At 39.2% G+C, this 27,714-nt stretch overlaps 2 protein-coding genes and 1 long non-coding RNA gene across 3 annotated transcripts; all 3 read left to right on the top strand.

Annotated features, from left to right (window-relative positions):
• The first annotated feature begins 34 nt into the window (after nucleotides 1-34).
• Nucleotides 35-9,903, top strand: htr3b (5-hydroxytryptamine (serotonin) receptor 3B). Its single transcript, XM_085470924.1, has 10 exons — nucleotides 35-112; nucleotides 789-826; nucleotides 1,491-1,654; nucleotides 1,845-1,889; nucleotides 2,031-2,140; nucleotides 2,721-2,890; nucleotides 4,301-4,458; nucleotides 7,263-7,473; nucleotides 8,057-8,266; nucleotides 8,677-9,903. The coding sequence occupies exons 2-10, from the start codon at nucleotides 793-795 to the stop codon at nucleotides 8,940-8,942; spliced, it is 1,368 nt and encodes a 455-aa protein (XP_085327050.1). The 5' UTR covers nucleotides 35-112; nucleotides 789-792; the 3' UTR covers nucleotides 8,943-9,903.
• A 2,005-nt stretch (nucleotides 9,904-11,908) lies between these two features.
• On the top strand, nucleotides 11,909-18,997 carry htr3a (5-hydroxytryptamine (serotonin) receptor 3A). The gene is made up of 9 exons (XM_085471421.1): nucleotides 11,909-11,978; nucleotides 12,782-12,945; nucleotides 13,242-13,286; nucleotides 13,814-13,923; nucleotides 14,016-14,185; nucleotides 14,647-14,807; nucleotides 16,932-17,142; nucleotides 17,494-17,730; nucleotides 17,872-18,997. Exons 1-9 carry the CDS (start codon nucleotides 11,909-11,911, stop codon nucleotides 18,180-18,182), a joined length of 1,479 nt encoding a protein of 492 aa, XP_085327547.1. The 3' UTR covers nucleotides 18,183-18,997.
• Nucleotides 18,998-23,556: 4,559 nt separating this feature from the next.
• On the top strand, nucleotides 23,557-24,796 carry LOC146700712 (uncharacterized). The gene is made up of 2 exons (XR_014922677.1): nucleotides 23,557-23,937; nucleotides 24,404-24,796. It is a non-coding gene; the product is annotated as an uncharacterized LOC146700712 (long non-coding RNA).
• The last annotated feature ends 2,918 nt before the right edge of the window (nucleotides 24,797-27,714 follow it).

Below are 27,714 nucleotides of genomic sequence, written 5' to 3' on the forward strand. Positions count from 1 at the left end.
GCTCACCTATCCAGACACGCGCGTGCCTTGGAGCGATCGCTAACTACAGTCAATGGTCGCTAACTTAAAACCCGCGCGCACCCGTTACGTGATTGTCGGGACGTTTCCTCAGGTAATGAAATACTTCCAGTGTCTATGGCAGATTTATTATCCAACGTTAATGGCTTTACAGCAATTATGTAGCTAGTTTACAATACGGTGACTTCCGCCTCTCTTACAGAAAAAACAAAAAAACAAAACAAAACAATTTCCTCGTCTCTAAGAGCCTTATTGTTGTTTTTGTAATTGAATTACTGCTTTTCTTACGAGAAACTAAATGTGATTGCAATATAAATGATATGCATTTATATCCATGGTATTACAGTCACGGCAATCTGTAATGTGAAATATTTTTATGCCTTGCATTTTATGGCTTTATTTTCCACTCTCTGGTTCGCAGACATGTACAATTACCCATCAGTCCATTCTTTAGTTCTTCTGTTAGATGCTTCCAGCACTTTTACAACACATACTTAAGTGTTTAGAATTATCCGAAGCTGTAAACTGGACTAAAAACACCTCCAGGGAGCTGTCTCTCTGGGGTGTTTCTATCACATGTATCACCTTACCCGGGTAGTGGAAAATCAATGACAACCAAAAAAATGTCTGCTCTACCCTGTTCATTGCTCCTCCCCTCCTGTCAGGATTGCTGCTGTTGAACTTATTTGATGAAACTGTGGATATTTCTACTTTAACAGGGCAATCATTTTGGGTATGACTTGGATAACACCTGTAATCTTGGTTTTTAGCTTGATGTCTCTCATTTGGCTGACGCTGCTGATCTCAGGTAAGTTGCTCTTTTTGTAATTGATTGAGATGTCCACATGAATTCATTTAGATGCTTCGTCTTTGTGGCATTTCACATCAGAATGAAGCAGCTGTCACATGTCCTGATTTTTTGTTTTGTTTTAATTGTTTGAGCCATTGCTTTGCTTATTGTATTTGGTCAGCAATACCAGACACATTCAGATGTTACGATAAATGCAGAGATAAAGAAAAAGTCACCTTGTCTGATGGTTATTATAAGCATCCTCTTAACAATGTGTTTAAATCAATACAAATGTATTTAAAAAATGTGGATTTCCTTACATTATTCTCATCGCTTTACATTAAAGTGGCAAAATGAAGGGAATGCGGAACAATGAATGGCTCATGCAGCTACCTTTTTGCAAGACTTAATAAGTGATCCAGGAAATTCAAAGGGGACTTCTTGATACCCCCAGCTTACCCCAAAACTTAATTATCCAATTCTTTTTGTGTTGTGTAAATTCAAGTAGGCAACAGATATTGAGTCTAGGCATGATATGATATCTTTTTTAGTAATCCACTGATGTAATAGTTTAAGCCTCAGATTTTCCTCTGCACCACTGGGTAGCAGCACATCGTTTTGTCCTTTGTGTCCTGTGAGTGTGAGTTGTTTGTCCAAGTGGTAATCTTTCTTTAATTTTCAGCCCATCTGGCTGAATGTGTGCCAGAGAAGCCAAAGAGGTCAGCTCTGAACCAGTTGACCAGGACCCTGCTGAGGAACTACGACTGCGGCGTTCGACCTGTTCACAATTGGACCACTCCTACTACTGTCTACATAGACCTGACACTACGGTCTGTCCTTGATGTGGTATGTTAGTTTTGAATGCTTTCTGCTGTGTTTGTATTGCTCCTAACGTTTATGATATTGCATTTTATTCAGTATCACTTTTCATGCATTTCTATGTTGTTTACAAAGCAACTCAAACAGTAACCTTGGAAGAGTTAATATATAAGAAAAATTTTAGAAATTGTGTTGAAACTCATTTTCTTTTCTTCAGGATGGAAAGACTCAGAGCATCACTACAAGTATTTGGTACAGACAGGTAAATAGCCTTTTTGTGCTTCCTTATTGTTTCTTGCTACACAAGTTAAGAAAAAAAGGCATTTTTCAGTGTATTAAAATATATATCTTTATGGATAAAAGAGCTTTTTAGTTTAGCTGAAAAATCCTTTGCACTTTTCAGGTCTGGACAGATGAGTTCCTGGTTTGGGATCCAGACGAGTTTGAGGGTATCAAAGAGATCTCGCTGTCATCTGAAGCTATCTGGATACCTGATGTTATCATTAGTGAAATGTAAGAAAGTGTCTGCACAAACTTTTTTTCTTGTGTTCAGTGCAGTGTCCTTCAATTTTGCCCAAGTCTCAAACATGATTGAGTTTCTTTGATTTTAGAAATGTACCACAGATTCCTACTGATCTGATTGTTTTGTATTGTATTAAAGCAATAATACATCAATTGATAACATGGTTTACATTTGCAGTACATTAAAATATTCACATATCTTTTAACATGGCAATGTTTTTTTTAATTTAGTTGTAAACTGTTAGGAAATTACATCTTTCCGGTAACTGCTGATGTCATGTTTCTGTATTTGAAATTGGATTTTGGCATCCCAGAGGTAATCATGAAATAATCAGAATCACAATACTTTATTAATGGCAGAGGAAATTATGTACGTCTCAATCTCAGTAAGTCTAATCAAAATTAGGTTAGGATTCATGTTAAACCTGAGCATTTATAGGTGCTGGTTTAGCATGTCCCCGTTCATGGGACAAGGTCCACGAAACAGCCACTTTAGTTATGGATCAGCTCAACAAAAGGTGTCTTGATGATCTCACCTGTTCTCCCCTCTTTCTCCTCATATCCATTCCAGTGTGGACGAAGGGAAGTCCCCTCCGATCCCCTACGTTTACGTCAACTCTTCTGGCTCAGTAAAGAACAAACGGCCCATACAGGCAGTGCTAGCTTGCACTCTCGAGATGTATGCCTTTCCATTTGACAAGCAGAATTGCAGCCTCACCTTCCGAAGTTTGTTGCACTCAGGTCTGTAAAATCAGCCTACGTTTACAGCAGGAGAGTACAGTTTTCATACCTGTGGTGGAGACGTTCACCAGCTTTAAGTAGAGAAATTCAGTCAGAATGACTTCACTTGGTGTATCTGCTTAATCTCAAAAACAACAGCGTTTTTATTGTCTTTTATTGTGCAAGAGAAGACAGGATGTGACGAGATATATGAGTGTGTGTAGGTGTGTGTGTGTTATAGGGGCTGCTGTGTGGAAGTATGGGGCTCTATTCAGTCCAAAAGCCTATGTTAGTGAGGGAGGGAGACAAAGAAATAAAATAATAATAAAAATAAAGAAATTAGAAAAAATAGGAGCACCTATGGTGATTCAACAGGTTGAGGCTGATTAGATCAACAGTGTTTTTATTTAGTATCACATAAATTGAACTTTTGTTTTTTATAATTTCAGAATCAGAAAACCTTAATTATGTGGTCACAGTTGCTCGAAGAAAGTAAGAACAGTAACTAAGTAAAATAAATTAAATGTTACAATATTTTACAAAGTTAAAAAATCTAACCAAAAGCTCTGATGAATTCATCCAGTTTACATCTGTTAATAGAATCATAGATATCTATTGCTGCATAAAGTTCAACAAAACTCACTTAACTTGTCTTATTCTTCTAATTCAATTCAATTCAATTCAGTTCAATTCAATTTTATTTATATAGCGTCAAATCACAACAACAGTCTCCTCAAGGCACTTTATATTGTAGAGTAGACCCTACAATAATGCATACAGAGAAATAAACCCAACAATCATATGACTCCATATGAAGAAGCACTTTGGCGACAGTGGGAAGGAAAAACTCCCTTTTAACAGGAAGAAACCTCCGGCAGAACCAGGCTCAGCGAGGGGCGGGGCCATCTGCTGCGACCGGTTGGGGTGAGAGAAGGAAGACGGGATGAAAGACTATGGTGATCCACTAAAGCAGTAAACAGTCGAACTGTAGAAGCTGTACAGCTAATGTTTTGTAATTTCAGCTAGTGTTCTTTCATATGCCTTTGCAACCATCAGTTATCATTGCCTTGTAAACGACATAGCTTCAGCCCTGTGATAAAATCTGAACCATCTCTAGGACAACTGATGAAAGTCATCAACCGATAAAGACAGTGAGTGAAATGCTGAGCTTATTTTATTCCGTATTTGCAGTGTTTATCATTCCATTCAGCTGTAGGGTTTGCCACAGCTGACAGATGACATGTAGATATGACAGTGCACCTTGCTTAAAAATCTGTGGATAGTAGAAGGAAAACTGAATAATTTGAAACTGATTTGTCTGCCACTGTGAGACAAAGGTGACAACACAGTACAAGGAGATAGCAGATACACACTACGCTCATTGTTGTTTCTTCTGCCATCTTTTATTCTTCATTATCTCTCCCTCTGCAGTGCAAGAAATAAACTTGGCCCTGTTGAGGAATGAAAACACCACTGCTAAGGATAGAAAGCAGTTCATGAATGATGGAGAATGGGAACTGCTGTCCATTCCTTCACGCTACCGGCTGAGTCAACAAAACGAAACTGAATATGCCTACATCCAGTTTAACGTACGTGACTTATCGTACTTAGCGTACATTCATCACATTTACTGTTATTGGGAGTAATTTAAATGAAACCGGTTATCTTATAAATCTAACAGCAATCAAATACTAATATTTCGGGTGTTTGATAGATTATTACTTCAGAGGCGTAAACGCTCTGTAACAAGTGAGAGAGTAACTGTGCTGTGATGGCTCTGATTGCTAGTCGATGGTGAGCTTTAAACTGTAGTTCTCTGCGGGTTACACCCTGAAGCGTTGCGGTGGAATTGTAAAGTGTAAAGCAATTGGCTGCGACCTTCATGGATTGAGCTAGAGAGCTAATGCCAAATGATGAGGCTGAGGCTGTTTCTGGCAAGTAAAGAGACAGATAGAGAGAGAGAAGCTGATAGACAGGGGAGGGTGAGCAACCATAATGAGACTGTCTCAGTGGCTGCCTGATCAATGGACTTCTTGTTAGCGGGGAGCAAAATGGCCCCATAGCCCATTGCAGGTGGAGAGCAGGGAGGGCTGCTAGTTATCCAGCTCAAAGAGCCAAGGTTTTTTTTGTAATGGAGCATTTCATGGCTCACTGGGATATTGTTACACTGTGACAGTGTTGTTGCGTGCAATAGATATTTTATATAAAAACGTCTGACTTCTGAGAAAATGTTGCTTTTCACAAGCTGGAGAAAGTAACAGAGCAACATTCAGCTGCTATTAATAACCCAAATACTTGAACATGAACAAACAAATCTACACACATTCAGAATCGAAATCTATAGCCCGAGAAGACCTGATTCTCTATTCATCGAAATGAAAAGTCAAAGTGAAATCCAAACATATTCGTTCCAGTTTGGAAGTAAAAAAAATGCACTAAAGCATTCATAGTGACGCCTATTCATGCCTTGGAACACAAGCTTATTTAACAGTGGGCCACTTGATGTCAATGCACACTGCTATATTGTTGTTACATAAATAATAATGGCTTGGCTCTTTTTTATCTCTCGTTGATGACTGGGGCCCATTTCATGAATTTGGCAATTGGGGTCAACTACTTTCACACTAATTTTCTCACTTTTAACTGATCTGAAGAAATGAAAACCTTGAATCCTATGCCCGAACATGGGAAAGGACTGTCAGACTTGCAAATTTATATTTAATTTGCGAGTGATGATAACTTGGGATGCCAGCAATTTTTGCAATCTGTACCAGAGTAGTGCTCATAAATCACTTTGTGAAGCAGGCTGTAGCTTGACAAATTGAGACGAGCTGAGTGATAGACGTGTTTGTAGACAGCTGATATTCTGCAGAGAACGATGGAAAATGACTTTGAGAGAGAGTGTCCTAGATGTGATGAATAAGACACTCCTGTGATTACATATCATATGTGCTGTGAATGCTAACAAAGTTTAACGAGTGCAGTGTAAACAGAAGTTACTTCGGGGACTCATTCTCTCAGAGAGAGTAATGAAAGGCTCCCTCACAGCAGCAGCTAGTGAAACATCAGTTAGCTGGTAATTATTATCAGGGATGGTTTCAACTTGTTATGACGGGAAACTTTCTAACAGGATTATGTTTAGTTTTTCATTAATCACCATCACGGCAGCTCAGACACATGAACACACTAGAGAGGGATTTAATGGTGGTTTTTCAGGGTTTGTGGTTATCAAAATCAGACATAATTGAATTTTATATTATTACTTGTACTCAACACACAAGTTCACTCGTGTTATCACACAGGAGCCAACAGGCAGCGGTGGTTAGGACTGTTACCACACAGCAAGAAGTCCTTGGGTTAAAATCCACCATCTGGCTGGGGTCTTTCTGTGTGGAGTTTGCATGTTCTCACCATGTCTGTGTGGGTTCTTACCGGGTACCCTGGCTTCCTCCCACAGTCCAAAGACATGCAGTCAGTGGGGTTAGACAATTTAGGTGATTCTAAATGAATGGTTGCCAGTCTGCGTTAACCCTGCGACAAACTGGTGACCTGTCCAGTGCATATCCTGCCTCTTGCCCTATGGCAGCTGGGATACGGTCCAACACAGAATAAATGAAAGAAAATGGATGGAGTGACAGTGGAAATATGTTCAAGATTCGTGAAGTTTATTGTCATATACACCACAAAATACAAGTAGTTACGCAGAGCAATGAAATTCTTACTTTGCAGGTTCCCTTCACACATTTAAATAACAACTAACTAAAAGAGTAAACTTAACCCTGAACATAGAAAATAGCACTGAAAATAATAATAAAGTAAAACAAGTGCAGCTTATGTGTAGGTGTAGTCAGAATTTAAAGTGCAAGTAGTTGCAACACTGTCCCAGTGTAATATATGCAGAGTATGCAATGTTTATATTGTATGAAGTTGTGTTATAAATATATACATATATAAATGTACAAAATTGCAAATTTACAGGTGAGAGATCATTACAGTTCAACAATTAGTTAGTGATTCAGTAGCCTGATGGCCTGTGGATAGAAACTGTTTTTCTTTAGTCTGGTTGTCCTTTATGTTACAGCTGATAATGTGTTTTGTGGATTATACAGACTAATAAGGACATTTATTTTGTGAAACAAGACAGTGCTGCTGCTGTTTTGTGTCCTAAGTAAAATGTTCCTCAGTTCCATTCAGGTGGGTTTGGGGGCAGAAATGTCAGAGATAAGTGTTTCATGCACACAGCTGTTTGTCTGGAGAGATAAACAAATATTCCTTGGTTATATTTAAAAGTGACTCCAAAATTAGGTGTGTGAACTGTCAAGACTTGTGGATATTATTTCTGTCTGTCTTCTGTCCTTCATACCTCAGCTCACTGGCCTCATCTTTTATTCAGGTGTTGATTCGCCGGCGCCCCCTGCTGTACGTGGTAGGACTCCTCATCCCGAGCATCTTCCTCATGTTGGTAGATGTGATGAGCTTCTACCTGCCTCTGAACAGCGGTACACGCATCACCTTTAAGATCAGCATACTGCTCGGCTACACCGTCTTCAGAGTCAACATGACAGATGAACTGCCTGTTACTGCTGTCAGAACTTCACTCATTGGTGGGATTTTAAAGACACACATATGTAAAGCAAACAACCTATATCCTGTTTTTTATTCTGTAACTGAAGCCAGAAAGGTTAATGTAAAATAAATTCCAATGTGCACTGTCTGCAAAACATTAATTTGTAGAATGACAATAGTATGTCTAGTAGTACTGGGGGAATACAAGAGGAAAAACAAGTGGAGCCTAATTGAAGAAGCAGAATCTGAAATACCTTAATTAAATTATGAAGCTCTGAGTGCTCCCCACATTTAATTTTACACACAGTAATTTATCTGGGGAGGCTGCAAACCTGCTCTGCCTTAAATAGAGTGCTCCATGAAAAACCTATAAAGAGTAAGGGTAATGTTAAACCACAGAAAAGATCACTCTTAGACTAAATACCCCAAGACTGGCAGTGTGTCACAATATGAAGGCAGTTTGAGGTAGAATCAGACTGTGAGCATGGAAATAGGTGTCTGGGCAATCAGTAAAGCTTTATTGTAAATATCGGTTATAGTTTGGATTTTATGTAACTAGACACTATTGTAAGTGTTTCTATATTCTCCACCAAGTTTCTGAACTATGCAATCTCCATTTAGGGGTATTCTTTGTGGTGTGCATGGCCCTGCTGATGCTCAGTCTGATCAAGTCTATACTGGTTGTGAAGCTGCTTCACTACAGTGAGAAGGAGGTCAAGGAAATGTCAGTGTCTGCCTGCCTGTTGGACAAGTATGGCTCAGCTGGTCATGTCTTTACTGAGAGTGCTTTAACTTCCATCAAAACCCTCGACCACATAAACCCGTCTGGAGGTAAACTTTAAGACTCGTTTTCCCAAATGTGCTATTGGCAGCGGATATAAGAGTACACTTTTCTTTTTTTTTTTTTTTTACTTTGCTTCAGCAAAATTGAAAACAACATCATGAGTCATGGGAGGAAAAACACTTAAACGGGAGCCAAGGCACATCTTATCTGTGGGAAAATTTAAGCCCTAAAAATAGAAATAGAAATACACACTGTGCCAAAGCGTATGGAAACTCTTTTTGAAAGTAGGACAAAAATGCATTAGCGGAATAGTTGAGGGTGGAATAGCAGCAGGGTGGCACAGTGGGCCAAGTCAATGAGGCTATTGTACAGGATATAAAGCTGGTAAAGGATATAAACTGTCTCCTACTCCATAAATATATATCCATTACTTACATTGTAATGTTTTTTTTCTTAGACTATGAGCTTGAAAACTCACTGGATGAGGATCTGCTGTCCCTGAATGAGATCCAGGATACTCCCACTGGGCTGGAGTGGCTCCTCCGAGAGCTGGTTTCCCTCCGTCTAGCTTTTTCCCAGGAGGACAGCGAGTCTTCAGCTCAGAGCGAATGGCTGGCCCTCTGCTCTAAGCTCGACTGCTTCCTGTTTCGCCTTTATCTGCTGGTTCTGGGCTTGTATGCTGGAACGCTGCTGCTGCTCTGGGTCAACTGGAGCTTTGCTTGACTTAACTGCACATTTAAAAACAGTTCTTGCCTATGTCCACTGTACTTGCAGAGATAAATACTGCACTGTTGCTGTGTATAGAATAAACCTGACTTAAATAAAAATATAGGCTACTTCAAGAAGTGCTCATATATATTTAACCTAAGAAACCACTGGTTACAATACACTTTATTTGTATGTTGTTGTTGTATTTTATATGTTGCAATGTGGCTGTTTTTTGACTGTTTTTAGTTTTAATCACAGTTTTGGACCTTTGGGGTCTAAGAACAGGATGTGGTCAAAACAACAGTTTATTCAGATTATATAAATTATTTAAAAAAACTATGTTTATTACTGACAGATTGAGTAATGCCTTTTAAATAGCCAGTACAAATATTTGGCAAAACTGCAAAAAGTACACTTGAAGTCTTCTGGAGCAATAGCTACTCTTTAAATATGCTGCTCGCGTAACCGCCACCGCTCTAGCCATCGTAGCACTGTATCATCATTCTGACAAAGACATTATTGTATCGGCTCTGTTATTATGTTTCCCGGCAGTGAAGATTTACTCAGAGATACTGTACAATAAAGTAGCTCTCAGGAGAAAATTCTCACTTCCAGTGTGATGCTATGATATTGTATTCATACTTTAATCTCCATCCTATTGCCACAAAATGGATCAGTGAAAACCTTTCAGAGCTCAGCTGCTGTGTCTCTACTCCCTGGTGGTTTCCTAATAGTCCTAATAAGAATATCAAATGTGCACAGAAAACTTGCCAGTGTAACGATCAATATTAATGTAGTTTTGACGGTATCAGCAACCTCTTTTTTCCAGTATATCTGGTTACACGATGTTATGCAACACATCTGAAAATAAATCTTTCATCATTGCTTTGTTAGTGTCTCTATGAGGCTTCCAGTGGCTGTTTAAGATGTCTGCATTCGCTTCGTTTTGGATATAAATGTAATCTGTAGATGTTTGTGCCTGTTTTTTTTTTTAAATAAAAATAATAACCACAAAAAGAATGTGATTATTTTGCAAAGATAAAACATGACAGAAGAAGCAACAAAAGCTTTTGTGAGGCAAAGGAACGATGGATCCTGCCTTTCTGAAATACACATGATTACAGACTTAGTATGCATCCATTTAGAGAGACAGCTACAAGCCTTCAAAGGCTTCGCTGCTCATATTCATTATTTCTGAAACCCGGAGAGCAGGCGAGTGAAAAAGTAGGCCACAAAACCTTTCTTTAGGAAATTTCACATGAATGAAACTAAAGAGTTGTTACAACCCTCCATGGCTTAGAGCTAAAGGTTCAATCCAAATCAAACCTAGGTTTTTTTGTTTGAATTGCAATCTGAATTTGAAAACTACTTACATTATATGAGTCAAAAACCAAAGCTTTCAGTATTTTAGATATAGTCAGTGTGAAAGTGAACTACAATATTGTCCTCTTTCAAGGTGCAGTTAAGATCAGGGGCTAAACATGTGGCACAGAGGCCAGAATTTTAAGATTTTAGGATTAGGCTTAAAACTTTCCTTTTTGCTAAAGCATATAGTTAAGGCTGGATCAGGTAACCCTGAAATCTCCCTTAGTTATGCTGCAATAGGTTTAGGCTGCTGGGGGATTCCCATGATGCATTGAGTATTTCTTCTTCAGTCAGCTTTCTCACTCACTATGTGTTAACAGACCTCTCTGCATTGAATCATACTTGTTATTAATCTGTCTCTCTTCCACAGCACGTCTTTATCCTGTCTTCCTTCTCTCACCCCAACCAGTCGCGGCAGATGGCTCCGCCCCTCCCTGAGCCTGGTTCTGCTGGAGGTTTCTTCCTGTTAAAAGGGAGTTTTTCCTTCCCACTGTTACCAAAGTGCTTGGTCACATGATTGTTGGGTTTTTTTTTCTCTGTATGTATTATTGTAGGGTCTACCTTACAATATAAAGCGCCTTGAGGAGACTGTTGTTGTGATTTGGCGCTGTATAAATAAAATTGAATTGAACTGAATAAAACTGGCCTGCCAAAGAGCCCAGTTCACCTTGCTACTTTTCAAAGGCTAACAGTTGCAAATGATTCATTAATCATTTAAATTTTTTAATAAGGCATACCACTATTCCTTGTATAGCCATGAAAATGTATTGAAAGTAAATAGTATTTCTAGATCCTGATAAATTGCAACATACTACTGTTGTTTAAATCCAAAAGCACAGAACATGTGAAGCTTACGTGCATTTGTGGACTTCACTGTTGTCTGGAAATTGTACAGCAAGTGTAATGATAGTAGACTCAGTAGTAATAGGGATGATGGAGCATTTTGAAGGCAGATCCAGCAAAGATTATTTCAGTGTTGTAAAGATAACTGGGCTGTATGCGGCACATAATCAGTTTACTCATAGTAAGTACTGTAGATAGAGCAATCCTGGCCACGAACATTTGCAGTATAGTATGCTCTGAGGTGTGAACAAAATATTATGCCCTTTCCTTAAAAGTTAATGGGCATATTTACCAAACAAAATGTACCCTGATGTAAAACTGAGGACAGCTGAAAACTGGCTAATAAAAATTCACACCGCCACGCTCCTTTTTAATTGTTTTTAAGGCATTAATTGCTGACACTTTGAGACTAAAATGAGATGACATTCTTGCCTAATGGTTTCTTAATTGGTAAACATTGTAACATACTGGCCTGTGATCGTATTATTGAATTAAATAACTTCTCAGACATGACATATGATCCAGTCGCAGAACTCTGGCTCCATTTATCTGAGCGAGCTGCTGCTTTATTGAACAAGGAGTGGTGTCAGAGCAGACGGATACACCCTCATGAGTGGAGTGACACTAACAAGGTTTTGATAGTGGATGTGAGCGAAGCGATGCATATAGTGGATGGATGTGGAGGATATAGGTGCCAGGCATCCTGAGGCCTTTCATCAGAGCGACAGGCAGACTTCAGCAGCAACAAGGGAAAACACAGGTGAACTAGCAGCATGAGATTCTCATCAGCCTGGACAGCACTCTGCTTCCTTCTGATTAATGAAGCCTCAAAAGAATGCACAGGTACACCAGAGGATTTAATTTTATTGTTAACCTAAGCCAGTTTTGGGCCTTGGGTTCACCAAATATCAGGGAAAATATTAATGATAGTTTAAAATGGTATTAGCTTTCCTGTGTAATATTTTTGCTAGTCTTCATTTGACTTTCTAGTCCAATCTTAGCTGTTTTATTTTAGTCACATCTGTCTGCTAACAAATTAAGTGTTTTTGCAAAAAGTTGAATCTTAATAATGAATCTTAGTAACTAATAATTATATATATCTATCATTTAAATTAAATAAAATTAAAGTGTCTCAAACAAAGAAAGAAATATCGCAGAAACAGCTGACATTAATTGTACGTATAAAAGATAAAGGATATATGTTGAGAAATAAAAAAAGCAATGAACACTTAAAGTACTGTTATATTTGTGGTGAAATACGTTATGGAACTTCAAAACATTTATGCTTTGAATGCTTGGAAATGTAGCTTTTTGATTAAATATACGTGACATGTAGCTGTTATCTGTCATCTGAAACAAGAAATGCATATTCCTTATGAAATACATTTAGTTTAAAAATATTCAGTGCATTTAATATTCATAATGATTTCCTTCTAATTATTTTTGATGAATTCCATTTTTATTTTTATTGAAGTTGACCACAGATGCAACCGATCTTATTACACATTTGTTTGTCATTTGTGATTTTAACTATTTCTTTAACGGCATATATTTATATGTGCATATATTATTATATATATATATTATATTAGTGTGTCTATTAGATTTTTTATGGGTTTTTCAAATTTTCACTGTAACTTTTTCAGCAAAGAAACTGGGCAGCAGCACTGGAAGATTTGCCAATGCCACCTTAGTGCGACTGGCAGAATTTTTGAGTGTCGGTTATAAGAAAGGAGTGAGACCAGTGAAAGACTGGAACACCCCTACTAATGTGGAAATTGACCTCATGGTATACTCTATCCTTAATGTGGTGAGTTATGCTGTCTACAAAGCAATTACTATTTTCTGTGTGTTATATATATATATTTTATATAGTATATATAACATTATATATATAAAGAAATCATCATTAAGTACACAATGTGTCATAATTATGCATACATGAGCATGCACAAATACACAGTCATTTTGTAAAACTGAATCTAAATCATTGCTTTCACATGTTAGGATTTTTTTAAAAAAAAAACATAGAAGCACCAATGTAACGTGGACCATATACCATTTTTTGTTTTTCCCCTGATTTCTCTGTTTTGTTTTGTGTTAAAGGATGAGAAGAATCAGGTGTTAACAACATACGTCTGGTACAGACAGGTAAGAAAAATAAAAAATCTTGATGTATATTGTTTGCTTACTTTATCTGTAATTGTGGTATTATTAATTTATCACATATTTGATCTATTTGACATGGCAAACATGTGGTTACTCAACAATAAGTTTTAGTATTCACATTCATGCCATTTAAAACAAAAAACTTTCAGTTATGATTGATTTTTTTCCCCTCTTTGAAACCATTACATTTTCTCATGGGGCTGTGTAAGTGCCATAAACACAGACAAACAAACCAAATGTTTGCTTGTCTTTGTTTGGACAAATGACTAAATCAATAAATACGCCATTAAAAGACACAAAGTATTATCTATAAAATTTAGACATTAGTCAACTTATAAAGTGCTGCATGAAATATGTTTGCTTTAACTTACATCTGTGTTTGCTTTTCTTTGTATTCCTTTGTGTTCACTTAATAATGACACCACACTCAGTCCATATTTTCTGACATAGTGCAATTAAAAAAATCTTTACATTCTGTTTGGTTCTTTCTGCACTCCTGAATATTTCAGTCATGGAAAGATGAGTTCCTGGTGTGGGATTCACAGGACTTTGATGGAGTCAAAAAAATTTCCATACCCACGGCTAATGTTTGGGTTCCTGACATCCTCATCAATGAGTTGTAAGATTATGCTATTACTAGTTCTAACAGACAGACCCTCTCGCATTTCTGTTACAATGATTAAAACTGTTATTTCTGCCTGTGACCTGCAGTGTAGACGTGGGGAAGTCTCCAGACATTCCTTACGTTTATGTCACAGATGATGGAGTTGTGCGCAACTACAAGCCCATCCAGGTTGTCACAGCTTGCACTCTCAATATCTACAACTTCCCATTTGATGTACAGAATTGCAGCCTGACCTTCCAAAGCTGGCTCCATACCAGTAAGATATTTCACCGAGTTATTAATTAATTTATCATTACATAACAGTCATTCTCACAATTTTGTTTTTCTAAAAACATTTTTATTATATGACATTTAAATGAACATTTTATTATTTTTATTCCTAAAAGTATTCCCATGTATAAGAATGCTAACAAGCCTCTAACAAGCCAAACGTACATTTTAGGTTAGAAGTATTTGTGAATGCTTTAAAAAAAATGCAATGAATAGTTCATATTTATCAATTACCTGCATGCAAATTGAACTAAACAGAAAAAAAAAGCTAAATCCAATCAATGTCTTTGAAGCAGCACCACTTCTTGTAAGTCTTGGCTAGAACAACTGCTCTGTTTGATGAATCCATCAACTCTCTCCCGCTGTGAGAGAGCACAGAGGTAGGTGAAGGCTGACGTGTTGCCATGGCTGTTTCACGCTGCTCCCAATATTGTGTTCGATTTGTAGTTGATGACATCAACATCACCCTGATGCGAGAGCCCGAGGAACTCAGTAAAGACAAGAGTGTCTTCATGAACCAAGGAGAGTGGGAGTTACTTCATGTACTATCCAAATATAAGAACTTCAGTGTGGACAAAGAAGAGTATTACGCTGAAATGAAATTTCATGTGAGTGTAAAGATTTACTAAGTTGTATAGAGCATACAAAAACTCAGAACCAATCTAATAGGTCAAGATAGAGAAACAGTGAAAACAATAGACTGACCAAAAATAAAAAATAGACATAAGAATTTCAGCTTCAATTTAAGGGGTTTATCAGAAGTACTGAATTAACTCTTCAGAAATTCAAGCATTTTTATACAAAGTCCCTCATTTTTGGAAGTTCAAAAGTAACCGGACAACCCCGATGTTAAACAAAAGAATTTTTTTATGATTAAATTCTTTGCACTCACTGACTGCCTGAAGTCCATGGCCATCATCTTTTTCCTCCGGCGATTAAGGACTATCCCATTTTTCTGCTTTGAAAAACTTGTGAGGTGCTTTTGCAGGTTGTTTTGCATCACTAACCATTTGCTCTGTGAAACGCTGTCTGGCTGGCAGGATTTGGTGGAATCTAGGAAAGTATAACCCTTTGCACTTCAGAATTCATCCTGATACTTTTATCAGCAGTTGAGTCATTACTAAACACCAGTGACCTGTCTCTATGGAAAGCCATGTTTGACAGATGATGTGGGCCATTCCTTTCCCTCTCCATACGTTTCTTTTCCAGTCAGTCTGTTACAAGTGAATCCTCGTTCCATGATTTGGATTTTTTTCCAGAGCTGTGCAGGCTCCTTTAGATCTTTAGAAAAGTCTAATCTGGCCTTCTTGTTTTTGAGTGGAACAAGTGGTTTGCACGTTGTCGTAAACTGCATTTACGATGATGAAACCATCTCTCAATTGGAGACTTTGATCATGATACACATACCTTCTTGAGAGTGCTCTTGGCTTAGCAAGGTGTTGTGAAGTTGTTTTTCTTAACCATGGAAATAATTCTGTGATCATTTACTTTAGTTATCTTTTGTGGTCTTTCAGACCTTTTGGTGTTGATGAACTACAGTGAATTCATTCTTTTTAAGCACACATCAAACTGTCACAAAAGCCACTAAAAAGGCTTTTGCTATCTCTCTGACAGGTTTATTTTCATTTTTCAACCAGATGACGGTCTTGTTTACTTGCACAGACATCTCTTGGATGTCTCTTGAACAGGCACCAAATGCAAGTTCAGTACTTGGAATTGAAAAAAGACAGGCATCACCTGATCGTGAAATGTTGTCAAGCCAATTCTCTTTGAACCTGTGAAAATAGGGGACTATGGATAAAAATTGGTATAATTCCTAAACAACTAATGCAACACTTTTGTGTAACCTCTTGAATTTAAATCTTCACTTTAATAAAATTATCAGTGTTTTATTTCAAATCCACTGCTGTGGTCCCGAGAGGTAAAATTACAATTGTTCAAATACTTCCAAATAACTTTGGACCTGACTATGTATTCATCATCATGCTTTATAGTCAGGGGCTGCACATAAGTGGTCCGCAGGTGCGCATTCGCTGTCAAAATAAAAGACGCGCACCAGATAAGAAGTTGCAACGCGCGTTTGAGATAAGATTTTCTGGAGGAGGACAGACATTTGTTTAGAACTCTTAAAGATGTCGAAGATGCAAGCTCCTTTAAGCAATTACTTTGGTGTTCCTCCACCTCCAAAGAAATGTCAGAAGGAGTCCGAACCACAAAAGAAGCACGTATTCTCGGAAAAGTGGTTGCAGGAGGTGAGCTGGCTTCAAACAAATGATAAACGCACAGAGATGTGGTGCAGAATATGCCGTGAAAATCCCACTCTACAGGACAAAAACAGTGCTTTTTATATGGACGCAAACGCGCGTTGCAACTTCTTATTGGGTGCGCTTCTTTTATTTTGACAGCGAATGCGCACATGTGGACCACTTATGTGCGCCCCTGTTTATAGGTTATAGTTAATGTTCTTACTATGATTTACAGAGAAAGCTGAAAGGTCTTTTTAAAAAAATCATTTTACCTTGTGTGTATTTTTCTCATTGCCTGTGGTACAATTACTCAAAATCTATTCCCAGGTGATAACACTGTTGATAAACTGCTTATACCAACAAGAAACAAGAAACATGTTCCCATCTGTTCCCCAGATTCCCAGTTTTTATGAAAAGAAATGCTAAACATGTCCTCCCTCATTTGATAGCACACATTTTAACTTGACTCTAAACTAAATCTCCCAGGTGGTGATCCGACGGCGACCATTATTCTACACCGTGAACCTGCTGCTGCCCAGCATCTTCTTAATGGTGATGGACATTGTGGGTTTCTATCTGCCACCAGACAGTGGAGAGAGAGTTTCATTCAAGATCACTTTGCTGCTGGGCTACTCTGTCTTCCTCATCATTGTGTCTGACACTCTGCCTGCCACTGCCATAGGAACCCCGCTAATTGGTGACTAGAATCAATTACGCTCACCGGCAGTTTGTATTCAAATGAGCATTTTCTGTGACTATGTAGAGATGAGTTTAAAATATTTTGCCTGAAGGCAGTCTTACTTTTCTTTAAATGTATGGGTAAACAAAACAGAGAAAAATATGTCAGGGGAGATCAACACCATGAACAGCTATTGGTTTGTAGTAAAGCATGCAGTGACAGATGGCTGAGGGCAAAACATCACCTGAGCTGAAAACTATCCCAGGATGGATTGGGTGTCAGGCCACATCCTTTCACCATTTACCATACTACCCTTTATCATTTATATACTACAATTCATTTATTTTTTTAATCTTATCTGTCCTACAGGTGTGTACTTTGTGGTTTGCATGGCCCTCCTAGTAATCAGCCTAACAGAAACTGTACTGATTGTACGTTTGGTCCACAAACAAGACCTGCAGCCCCCTGTGCCCCAGTGGCTGAAGTATCTGGTGTTGGAAAGAGCTCCAGTCCTTTTCTGCATCCACAAAAAGCACCGGCTATGTTCCAGACTTTCCTCTCAGTCCACTGACATGGAGAACTACAAGGAAAACAACTATGGAAGTGGTAGGTATTGAAGAAAACAAGTAAAGTGGCTAATATAATTCATAATCGCACTTAAATAATGCAGAAAATAAGGAAAAATCCCTAAATGCTTTTAAGCTTTAGCACTGTAAATAATCCTACAACTCCAATCAAACCCTACAGCTCCGTGCTCACTCCACCACACCTGTGAAATCGGCCGAAAGCTCAGCCAGCATGAGAGAGAAGATGGACTGCTTGGACTGCACCTGACTCCAGCTAAGGACAACGTCCCACCTCTCATGGACAACATCCTGCAAGAGGTGACAACGATACGTCACTTCCTAGAGAAGAGGGACAAGTGCCGTGAAATTGCCAAGGAGTGGCTCCAGGTTGGCTATGTGCTTGACGTGCTGCTCTTCAGAGTCTACTTGGTGGCCGTGGTGGCCTACAGCATCACCCTGGGCACACTGTGGTCTGTTTGGCAGGCCGCCTAAGTTATAGCACTGTACTGCTGTGGGCACAAGCTCGAAAGCAGGAAATCAAGAATGCCAGAGTTAGTCGGCCTGTGCCACATGTAGCTCATAGGATACATTAAGGCACTCACATAGCAACTGGATATGAAACAATACAAATAGTCCCACACACATGAAAATGCACCTATTATCCATCATTATGAGGGATTACAAAGAATGAGAAGCAAGAACAGAAGCGTGTGACTCAGATCTGCAAGACAAACATGAAAATACAGCATAAAATGCAGGTAAATATCGTATAAAACCCAGACGAATATAGCAAAAGTGCTGTGACAAACCAGGAGATACACATAAAAAAAGTAAAATTGGTCAAAGTGGTGACATTAAGGTTGTTATCGCAGATGTTGCTGTGTCAAATTTGAACTCAAGTAGTCTACAGTCGTTGTTGGGTTAAGTGGTGAGTGGTAGGTTCTGGGAGCAGAAGATATATGTGAGAAATTAAAGTGCTTAACATGCATAGAAGAAAAGTGCTATGTAAATGCAAGTCCAAATATCCAGCATGTGTGCTATCTGTACATTAATTTATATTAGTGAGGCAAGAATTGCATTTTATTAACTGCTTTGCATACGAGTGATGTTGTTTGTTTATTTAGTGTCTTTTTTGGACAGAAGACTGTTAATTATTTTCATGCTTCAAAGCATGAGAAATATGTGAAATCTATTGAATTCTTTTTATTACACACTTTCTGGTGTTTTTGTGCCATCAAGAGATGATATATAATTATATACAGTGAAAAAATACAATGTCTGTATAATTATACACTGAAAAAATGTAGAATGTTAAAAAAAAATGTAAAATGCATAATGTTCATTTACAACCAGTTAAAAATACCACTGGTTAGTCATCAAATAAAAGAAGTAAAAAAAATAATAAAAAAAATAGCAGTCTTTGCTTTTTATAGAAGTCCATGTGTGCCACAGTATTTCATTAAAAATACACAGTCATATAAAACATAAAATCAAACAAAGCAAATGATAAAAACTACATTTATAAGAGCTTCCATTTATGTAATGGTGTGTAAAATGACGTTTTTTAAAGATATGTCTTTGCACCTGGACACTATGAAATGAAAAATGACTTCCATAGTTTAGGTTTCGGAAGCTGCATTGTTCCACTCTACTAAAAATATAATGCTGAAGTTCAGAGTTTTAAAAAATCGTAACAGAGAAAAACACCTTTTCATAGAATTTATCACAAAAAGAATCATAACCAAGCCACTGAAGCTGTAACGTGTCTTGCAAATGAACCCACAGATATTAGACAAACACACTCACACACAGTACAGTACGTGTCACATGTGATGTGCAGTTTATAACAAAATAGACTTTTTAGCTTTTTTTCTGCCTGCAGTCCACCACAGCTGCCAGAGGATGGCACCATGTACAATAACATCAGTTTCCCTCAATAGCAGTGAGTCACTGAAGGTCTGATGTGCATATTATCAGTGGCCCGCATGAATGCTTCTTATCAGTTTTAGTGCACCCAGAGAATTTTTAGAGTAATAGCAGAGGGGGAATACATTTGCGATATTCACTGCCATCTTTTTCTCTAGTATGATTAAATGATTGTGTAAGTTAGACTAAATGCATTTTGTGGATTTTTCCCCCACTTTCATGTTCCACAATTTGGACAATGTCACGTTAAAGGTTAATTAAATCAGTTTACACGACCTATCAGTCTGTTCAACTTGTAGCTCTTTGTGCAAAAACACAATGCAAATGAGATGAATGACACTATATAAGGTCTCCTCCCTAGCCCCATCACAATTGCATGCTAAGAGATGAATAATCATTTTAAAGTATAGCTCTTCCTTAGTTTTGTTTTTCTCTCAGGAAAATGGGAAATAGGTACAGCAACATACAAACATACATGGAAATAAAGTACACAAAAAGAGTTTGTACATTTCCAATAACCTCGAATGTTAATATTGGTAATGACTACTTTTATTCTTCAGTACATGCCTGAACTTTCTGAGAAAAGCTTTCTCGCAATTTCCTTAAGTAGTCCTCAGGAATAGTTAACCGGGCTTCTTGAAGGACATTTAAAGCTCTGCTTCGGGTGTTGGCTGTCTTTTGTTCTGTTCGCTGTCAAGATGATCCCACACTGCTTCAGTAATGTTGACATCTAGTTACTGGGGAGGCCAATCTATGACTGGCAGTGTTCTGTTGTGTGTTTTTCTCTCCGGGTATGCTTTTTCTGCACTGGCAGTTTTAGGAACCTTTTTTTTTAGGTCAGTGTTAAGTGGCTTAAAAAACAAACAAAGCATTGCTCTGGTCAGGTACAAGGACTGGACTGAAAGTGACTGAAAAAGCAATCAGAAAGCCTGAAGAACTATTGCTCATGACCACTTAAAAATGAAAAGGAAGTGTGTCTCTTTGGAAGCAAAATTTAAAGGAATAAGGGATCTCTTAAGTCTTAAGACTCGCTTAAGCTTCTATTTTACCTCTGAGCAATAAGCTGTGCAACTTAAGGTATGTGCTATGTAAAATGCACTGTGATGATAACATCATATCTGAAAAGCTCTAACATATATCAACTTAGCTTCCTCTTAAATCATTGACCGATGACTGGGGTTATGTCTGAACTGTTTACGTCTTTGCTGACAAGATTTCAGATTCAGATTTCAATGGCGTAGTTCATGTGGTTGATTTAAAAACAGTCTGGTTGAGTAAGCGATTAATAGTTGGAATTAAACCATCATTAATCCTCCCTTCACCACCAAACAGGGAACCTTGGAGTCATCACTCTAATAATCCACTCTTTACATATGTGGGTCAAAGATCAGCACTCAAACCTGATTCTGTAAAACAAAGCCCCTACACTGTTCCTTCTACCATCCTGACAAACCATTCACTTACCACTGCCCTTTCCTTCCCCATGCCCCAAAATAACATGAAAGTCACATCAAAGTCCAACAAATCTGCTCACAGTTAGTTTTTGGCCTCATTTCCTGTTTTTGTTTTCTCCCAAAAAAACAAGAAAAGAAGAAAAAATCAAACGGGAAAAACTACACTAATCTGCAATGTGTTTTGGATGTAATACTTTGGCGTGTTCTGCATAAATGAACAGGGAAACTGGAGAGCTGCCTCATTAGTTTCCAATACGCTGAAGTCAAGATCTGATCTCGTGTGCCAGAGAGAGGAAATGAGCAAATAGGAAGATTATTGGGAAATATTGGAGACACTTTTGATGTGACACTGTATTTATTTGTTGGACACACACAGCCGGGCTTGCCTTCTCTAGTTTTATTGGGCATAAAATTCTGGGAACCACACAGAACTGACAATGGATGTTTATTACCCCAGATATGAGCGGCGATGACATTAACTACAAACACACAACACTGCAAGCATTTACAAAATATACTCCATATATATTATGCACTGCGCAGTAATGCACACTCAGGCAGGATGATTATACTGATGTCAGAACACCTCATTGTTAGTACATTTAATTGCTGACTATAGCAATGAAAGGACAGTTAGAGGGATGTCTTTTGTTTTTTCCTATCCTGCCTGTGTGATGTGAATGCAACATTTAAGCCTCACCAGCACTGAGGATGAAATTTCAAAGCTTGCTCTAAGTATCATGGTACAGAAAAGACCCTCAAATCAGTGAAGTCAAAGGAGTTTCTTCTCAGGAAACATACATTTTCTCAGCAAATGTTGTACAATCCACCTATTCAGTGCTGTGTTTTGTTTGGAAAGGGTAGCGTGTGGAGATTTTAGCCTGATGATGGCACTGGGAAAAAAAATATCAGGCCTTGTTAAAGCATTCATACAAAAAAACATGTCCAATGCACCAGAGGAGACAAATAAATCCTGCTCCCTCACCAAATTATGAACATGATTATGTTCATAATACTATTTAACGTAATCATAAGTAAGTAAAATGATGAATAATAATTACCATATTTCTTTTTTTTAAGTTTTCTCAATTGTTTTGATACAATTCAACAATCAAAGCTTGTTTCACATGAGTTAGAATATGCAGTCGAGCACTTCACTTAAACACAGTGACCGCTGAGTAAAAGCCTTTACTCACTGCTGTTTTAGGACTTTGACATCAAAATGTTTTTCTACTTTTTATCAAAAAATACCAAAATTTTTTTTTACTGGCCCTAAAAAAATAGTGTCCAGACCCAAAAATGAAATGTGAAGAATTAAACATTTTACACAATAGAATCACCTATTGGGATCCAAACCAGTACTAGACAGATCTACCAAAAGGTGTACCTAATAAATTGTCCAGTGATACTGCTATTGTTACACTACTAAAGATATTTGTTACTGTCTTGATGAACTTCAGAATCAGAATACTTTAATAATCCCTAAGGAAATTATGTCATTTGAATATGAAAATGTCAGGGTCCTGGGACTGGGCGACCCAGGATCCCTGGGCAGTCATGGACCTGTGTATTATTATTATTATGTATTTTTGGTGTCGTTTCCCCTTCTCTGTGCGTGTACATATGTGTGTTTCTCTGTGCTGTGTTAGTCTGTGTCCCACTCATATGTTTAGGCGAGGTATGGGTGTGTATGTCTGCGGGTGTGCCTGGAGGATGGAGCTCGGCCACCTGCAGGCCTGAGGGGTGTGGCCCTGCGGAGGGACTGGCCACACCCGAAGCCACACACCTGCCGCTGATCAGGGCTCGTCGGGGGAGCTACTTAGGAGAGTCTTGGAGCTCCCACCGACGCGGGATCATTGAGTTATCTTACCAAGTCAGTGTGTGTTAGCGTAGGTCTGTGCTGTGCGTATATGCCCGCCGAGGGTTAGTGTTGACGGCTGCGTCTCTGGTTTCCCTACAGGAGGAGGAGTGGTCCGGAGAGGCAGCACGCACGGGGGTGCGGAAACACAACAGCGGGGAGCACGAGCACAGATATCGGAGGGAAGCACGCACACGGGGTTCGAGGGAGCAACGGGGAGTTATTGTATTTACAGCCTTTTCACTGTAAATAAAGAGCACTGTTTGCATCGCAGAGTCTGCGTTTTGGGTCCTCCTTTCCCCACATCCCCACGGTCTGCCAGCCAGACCGTGACAGAAAACACCCTTTTTCTACTAATACTGTCCAGCATTGCATTAATGTTTCCAGTCCAGTGACTTCAAGCTTGTATGAAAGAGCAAATACAGTAACGCCTATTCAGAGGTTTACTTGCAACAAATAGAAATGCATACTTTCAGGTTAGTGTCAGCTGCTCATCCAAGTTTCCCTTTTAAGCAGCCCCAAGGATGCTCTACTGGATACTGTTGACTGAAGGCCATTGGAGTACAGTTTTTTCAGTCTTCTGTATTTTGGTGAGACTGTGTGACTCACCAATGTAGCCTTAGTGTAGCCCAGTGGCAAACAGATGGAATTAGAGACTGTTTATTGTAATTATTATTAAAGGTGTTTTATTTTGTTCAGTTAAAAGCACTCATGATTGGAGAGAGACTCTAAAGAAAAAATCCAAATTATTTTGTATGGAATTGCATTATTTGTGTTATTTATTTATTTATTTTGTTTCTCAAAGGTTATTTTTTGACCTGGATACAAATGCAGTCCAACCAATGGGATTGTTTGTCCCGCCTTGTTTATCATGTTTGGTTGCGCTGCTAAGGCTGCTTAGACTACACGTGGTAGCTGTTGAAACAGCGAAGCTGTTGGTGTCTGCTTGATTAGCCGCCAGATTTGGATAGCCGAAGCTAGTTTTATGAATACGAAGTGCTTTGCACTGGTGAGTAACGAAACTGTTATAGCCGCTGATCGGCATCCTGAAATGTTAATGGGGTTCGCTTCAAAAAACAAACGCTAATGGTGACGGTACTATGCAAGTAGCTAGCGAGTGTGCTAAACGCTCACTCCCGTTGTTAAGCGTTAGTTGAGAACTTATTAGCTGTTGTTAGGTTAAGGAAAAAACAGTATGTCTCTGTTGTATTGAAATGTTTTATTGTGTTACTTTTATTCATCACTGTTGTTACTTGACCGTGAGCAGAGTATATTGAGTTTGCTGCTTTTAATGAGCAGTGTGAATTGCTTTAATGATTGGTGATAGCTACATTGCCATGTAATGAAAACGTTTAGAATTTGATTAGTTGTACAACATTAGAAATTGAAACACATTTTGTTCATGATTTATACTTTAAACAGAAGTGTTAAGTGTGAACCATGTTCATTTGAAGTAATTCTGACCTCACTCTTAGGTCAGGTTTTTTGAGTTGGAGAAAGGAGCCGAGACTCCTCGGAGAACATTGGATTACAGACTTTGTGGAAATCCGCAGAAGAGGAATAATTTTCCATTGCAATGGATGGCGAGCCACAGCCCATTTGGAATTGAATCTTGAAGTCTGGTTGCCTGAACTGTGGTAGGACAGGACAGTGCAAACATACATCGATCGTGGACTGAACTCACACCAATAACTCACCAGATCACCAAACAGGCCTGATCTGGATCCTATTGACACTTTAAAAGACCCGGGTCTAACATTCTTTTCTTTTTTTTATTTTGGGTATCTGTGCGCGCACACACAATTTTGGTTGTTATTGTAAAGGCAATACAGTGCACAAATTTCAAATACAGTTGAACTATTGCTTCATCATTTGCAGTTGTGTTTTCATTGTGGTTACCCATCCTCTGGGCTCCTGTCGTTCCTGAAATCTTCTGATTTGCCCATTGTTTATATATTTTGTTACATACTGGTTACAGTGTAAAAGTGGCGAGCCAGCCAGGAGCCTTGAATTAATGGGTGACGATAGTGAAGCATATTGTGTGATTGAGCTTTTGGTAAGACCGTCTGTCGCACCAAAAGATGGATTTTGTTGAAAAATTAGGTATTAAGGTCCCAAATGCTGTCATAGTGCGTGGGGTAACAGGATCAGAAAAGGATGAAGAGATTTTTGAGTTCTTAAAGCAGTACGGCTCTATTAGTAGGGTCCTCACCATTGATGATCAAGTATCTGAATTCAACAAGGATCAGATAGTGGAGTAGCAGTGCAAACATTAGGACCCTTGTTGCCCTATGTCCACCCCTCAGCTGCCAATCCTGATGTAGTATTTTCTGTACATGCTTTGACAGATGTTTATTCCCAGAGAGTTGGGGGGAGTGTCACAGATACTTACCTGAGTGAACTGCGAGGAATAGCCAAGCTAAGTGGGAAAGATTTTGAAGAGGTACTGAGAGAGGTGATGACAAAAATTGAAAAGTCTGTGGGTGTCGCCGAAGAAAGTGTTGCACTCAGTACTGAGGTTGAAATAGAGGAAGTTGATCATACTGACAGGCCCAGCCAGACCCCTGCTACTTTTATTGAATCAGCTGGTATTTCAGTCTGTCCTAAGCTTGGCCACGCTGATGATGAATATCGCACACCGACTTTAAGCTCTGGAACCAAGAGATCCCTGACTCTAAATCCTGGTGAGCTTAACCCACCAGACGTACAGAGAATTGTGGTTGAACACATTGTAAAGAGTGATGATAAGATGTCACGTACCCATTCCACCTTGAGACTGAGAGCTTTTTCTGGGAAGATTCCCCGGCCATATAATGAAGCTGATTATGATACTTGGCGCTCTCATGTTGATTTAATGATGGAGGACACTTCTGTTTCTGACTTGGAGAAGACTCATAAAATTCTCGAGAGCCTCCTCATTCCTGCTTCAGATGTAGTTCGACATCTTGGACCTGAAGCGCCACCATCTACCTACCTGCAATTATTGGAATCTGCCTTTGGCACAGTTGAGGATGGGGAGGAATTGTTGGTGAGGTTCATGAACACATTGCAAGATCCTGGAGAAAAACCCTCAGCTTACCTGCATCGCCTGCAGGTGGCATTGAACCGTACTGTACGCAGGGGAGGTGTACAGCCACAAGAGGTCGACAAACACCTCCTGAAACAATTTTACAGGGGTTGTTGGAATCATGACTTGCTTGCTGTCTTGCAGCTAGAACTTAAGGATCGACAACCCCCATCACTCGCTGAGCTTTTGTTGCTGCTGCGTACTGCAGAAAATAGGCAAGAAACAAAAACTAGTAGAATGAAACGGCACCTTGGTACTACCAAACCTAAGGTTGTCTCCCATAGACAGAGTGTTCAGGAAACAAGCGAAACACAAGCTGAATCTGAATCAAGTGACCTAAGTAAGTTAAAGAAGCAAGTTGCTGACTTGAAGAGTCAATTGACAGCACTCATGAAACAAAGAAAACCCACTGCTTCTAAGAAAGAACACATGCAGAAAGATGAAACTAAAAAACCTGACCATGCAAAGACTGAACCAGGGCCCCCTCCACACAGCGCTTTAACTGTAAAGCCAAAACCGTGGTACTGTTTCCGTTGTGGGGAGGATGGTCATATTGTGGCCACCTGTGAGTCAGATCCAAATCCTACCCTGGTAGCTGCTAAAAGAAAGGAACTGAGAATCCGTCAGCAGTTATGGGAAAGCCAACACCGAAACACACCTTCGTTAAACTGAATTCAGTCCCTGTCGTGGGACAGATGGGGACTGCAACGGGTCAAACACGTCCCGCTGATAAGAAGCCTAAAGTGACCACTAAGAAGGGTGCCATGTTAACATTGAATGCTGAGCGTGGTAATTTCAAATTACCCAAAGGTTTAATAGGGGCGAAAACTACAGCACAGGTTCAAATAGAGGGCAATTGTGTTAGCTGCTTAATGGATACAGGCTCTCAAGTCACCACTGTTCCCCAGTCGTTTTACAATCAGAACCTGTCACAACATGAGATCCGGCCTCTCTTTGAGCTTTTGGAGGTTGAAGGAGCCAATGGCCAATCTGTGCCTTATCTAGGCTACATTGAGATTAATGTTGTATTCCCCAAAGAGTTTTTAGGTGCTGAGGTTGAAGTCCCCACACTAGCATTGGTGGTTCCAGATGTTCGTACAGTCCCCCAGCCACTAGTTTTGATAGGTACTAACACACTAGATCTACTTTACGAACTCCATCGTGATACCTGTCCTGAAGAGTATGAACCATCACAATATGGTTACAAAGCAGTGCTAAAGATTTTGGGGCTGCGACACAGGCAGTGCAAGGATAACCGCCTTGGTCTGGTCACCTCGCTCGGAAAAGACCCCCAGCTAGTTCCAGCAGGACAAACCGTAGTGTTAGAGGAGTTCATTGATGTTAACAGTCATACCACTGAGAAATCTGTCCTCTTAGAACATCCCTCCTTGTCAGCACTGCCAGGTGGGGTGTTAGTTAAACCTTGCCTCATTGACTTGCCCCAGAAAGCGCCATATAAAGTGCCAGTCATTACGACTAATGAGCTGGATCATGATGTTGTTATTCCCCAGAAGTGTGTGATTGGGGAAATCAGTGCATTTCATCGTGTTCTCTCTCACATGAGCATTGTGTGGTGACACCAGATTCTAGCACCAAGCAGAAGCTAGGCCTCAACTTCAACTTCGAGGACTCACCCATAAGTGCTGAGTGGAGAGAGAGAGTAACACAAAAACTTGCCAATATGCCGGAGGTCTTCGCGCAAAATGACATTGACTTTGG

This window comes from Copadichromis virginalis, linkage group LG10 (genome assembly GCF_057382275.1).
Source record: "Copadichromis virginalis isolate Kocher_CV1m ecotype Utaka linkage group LG10, C_Virginalis_male_GT1.1, whole genome shotgun sequence".
In the NCBI taxonomy this organism is placed as follows: Eukaryota; Metazoa; Chordata; class Actinopteri; order Cichliformes; family Cichlidae; genus Copadichromis; species Copadichromis virginalis.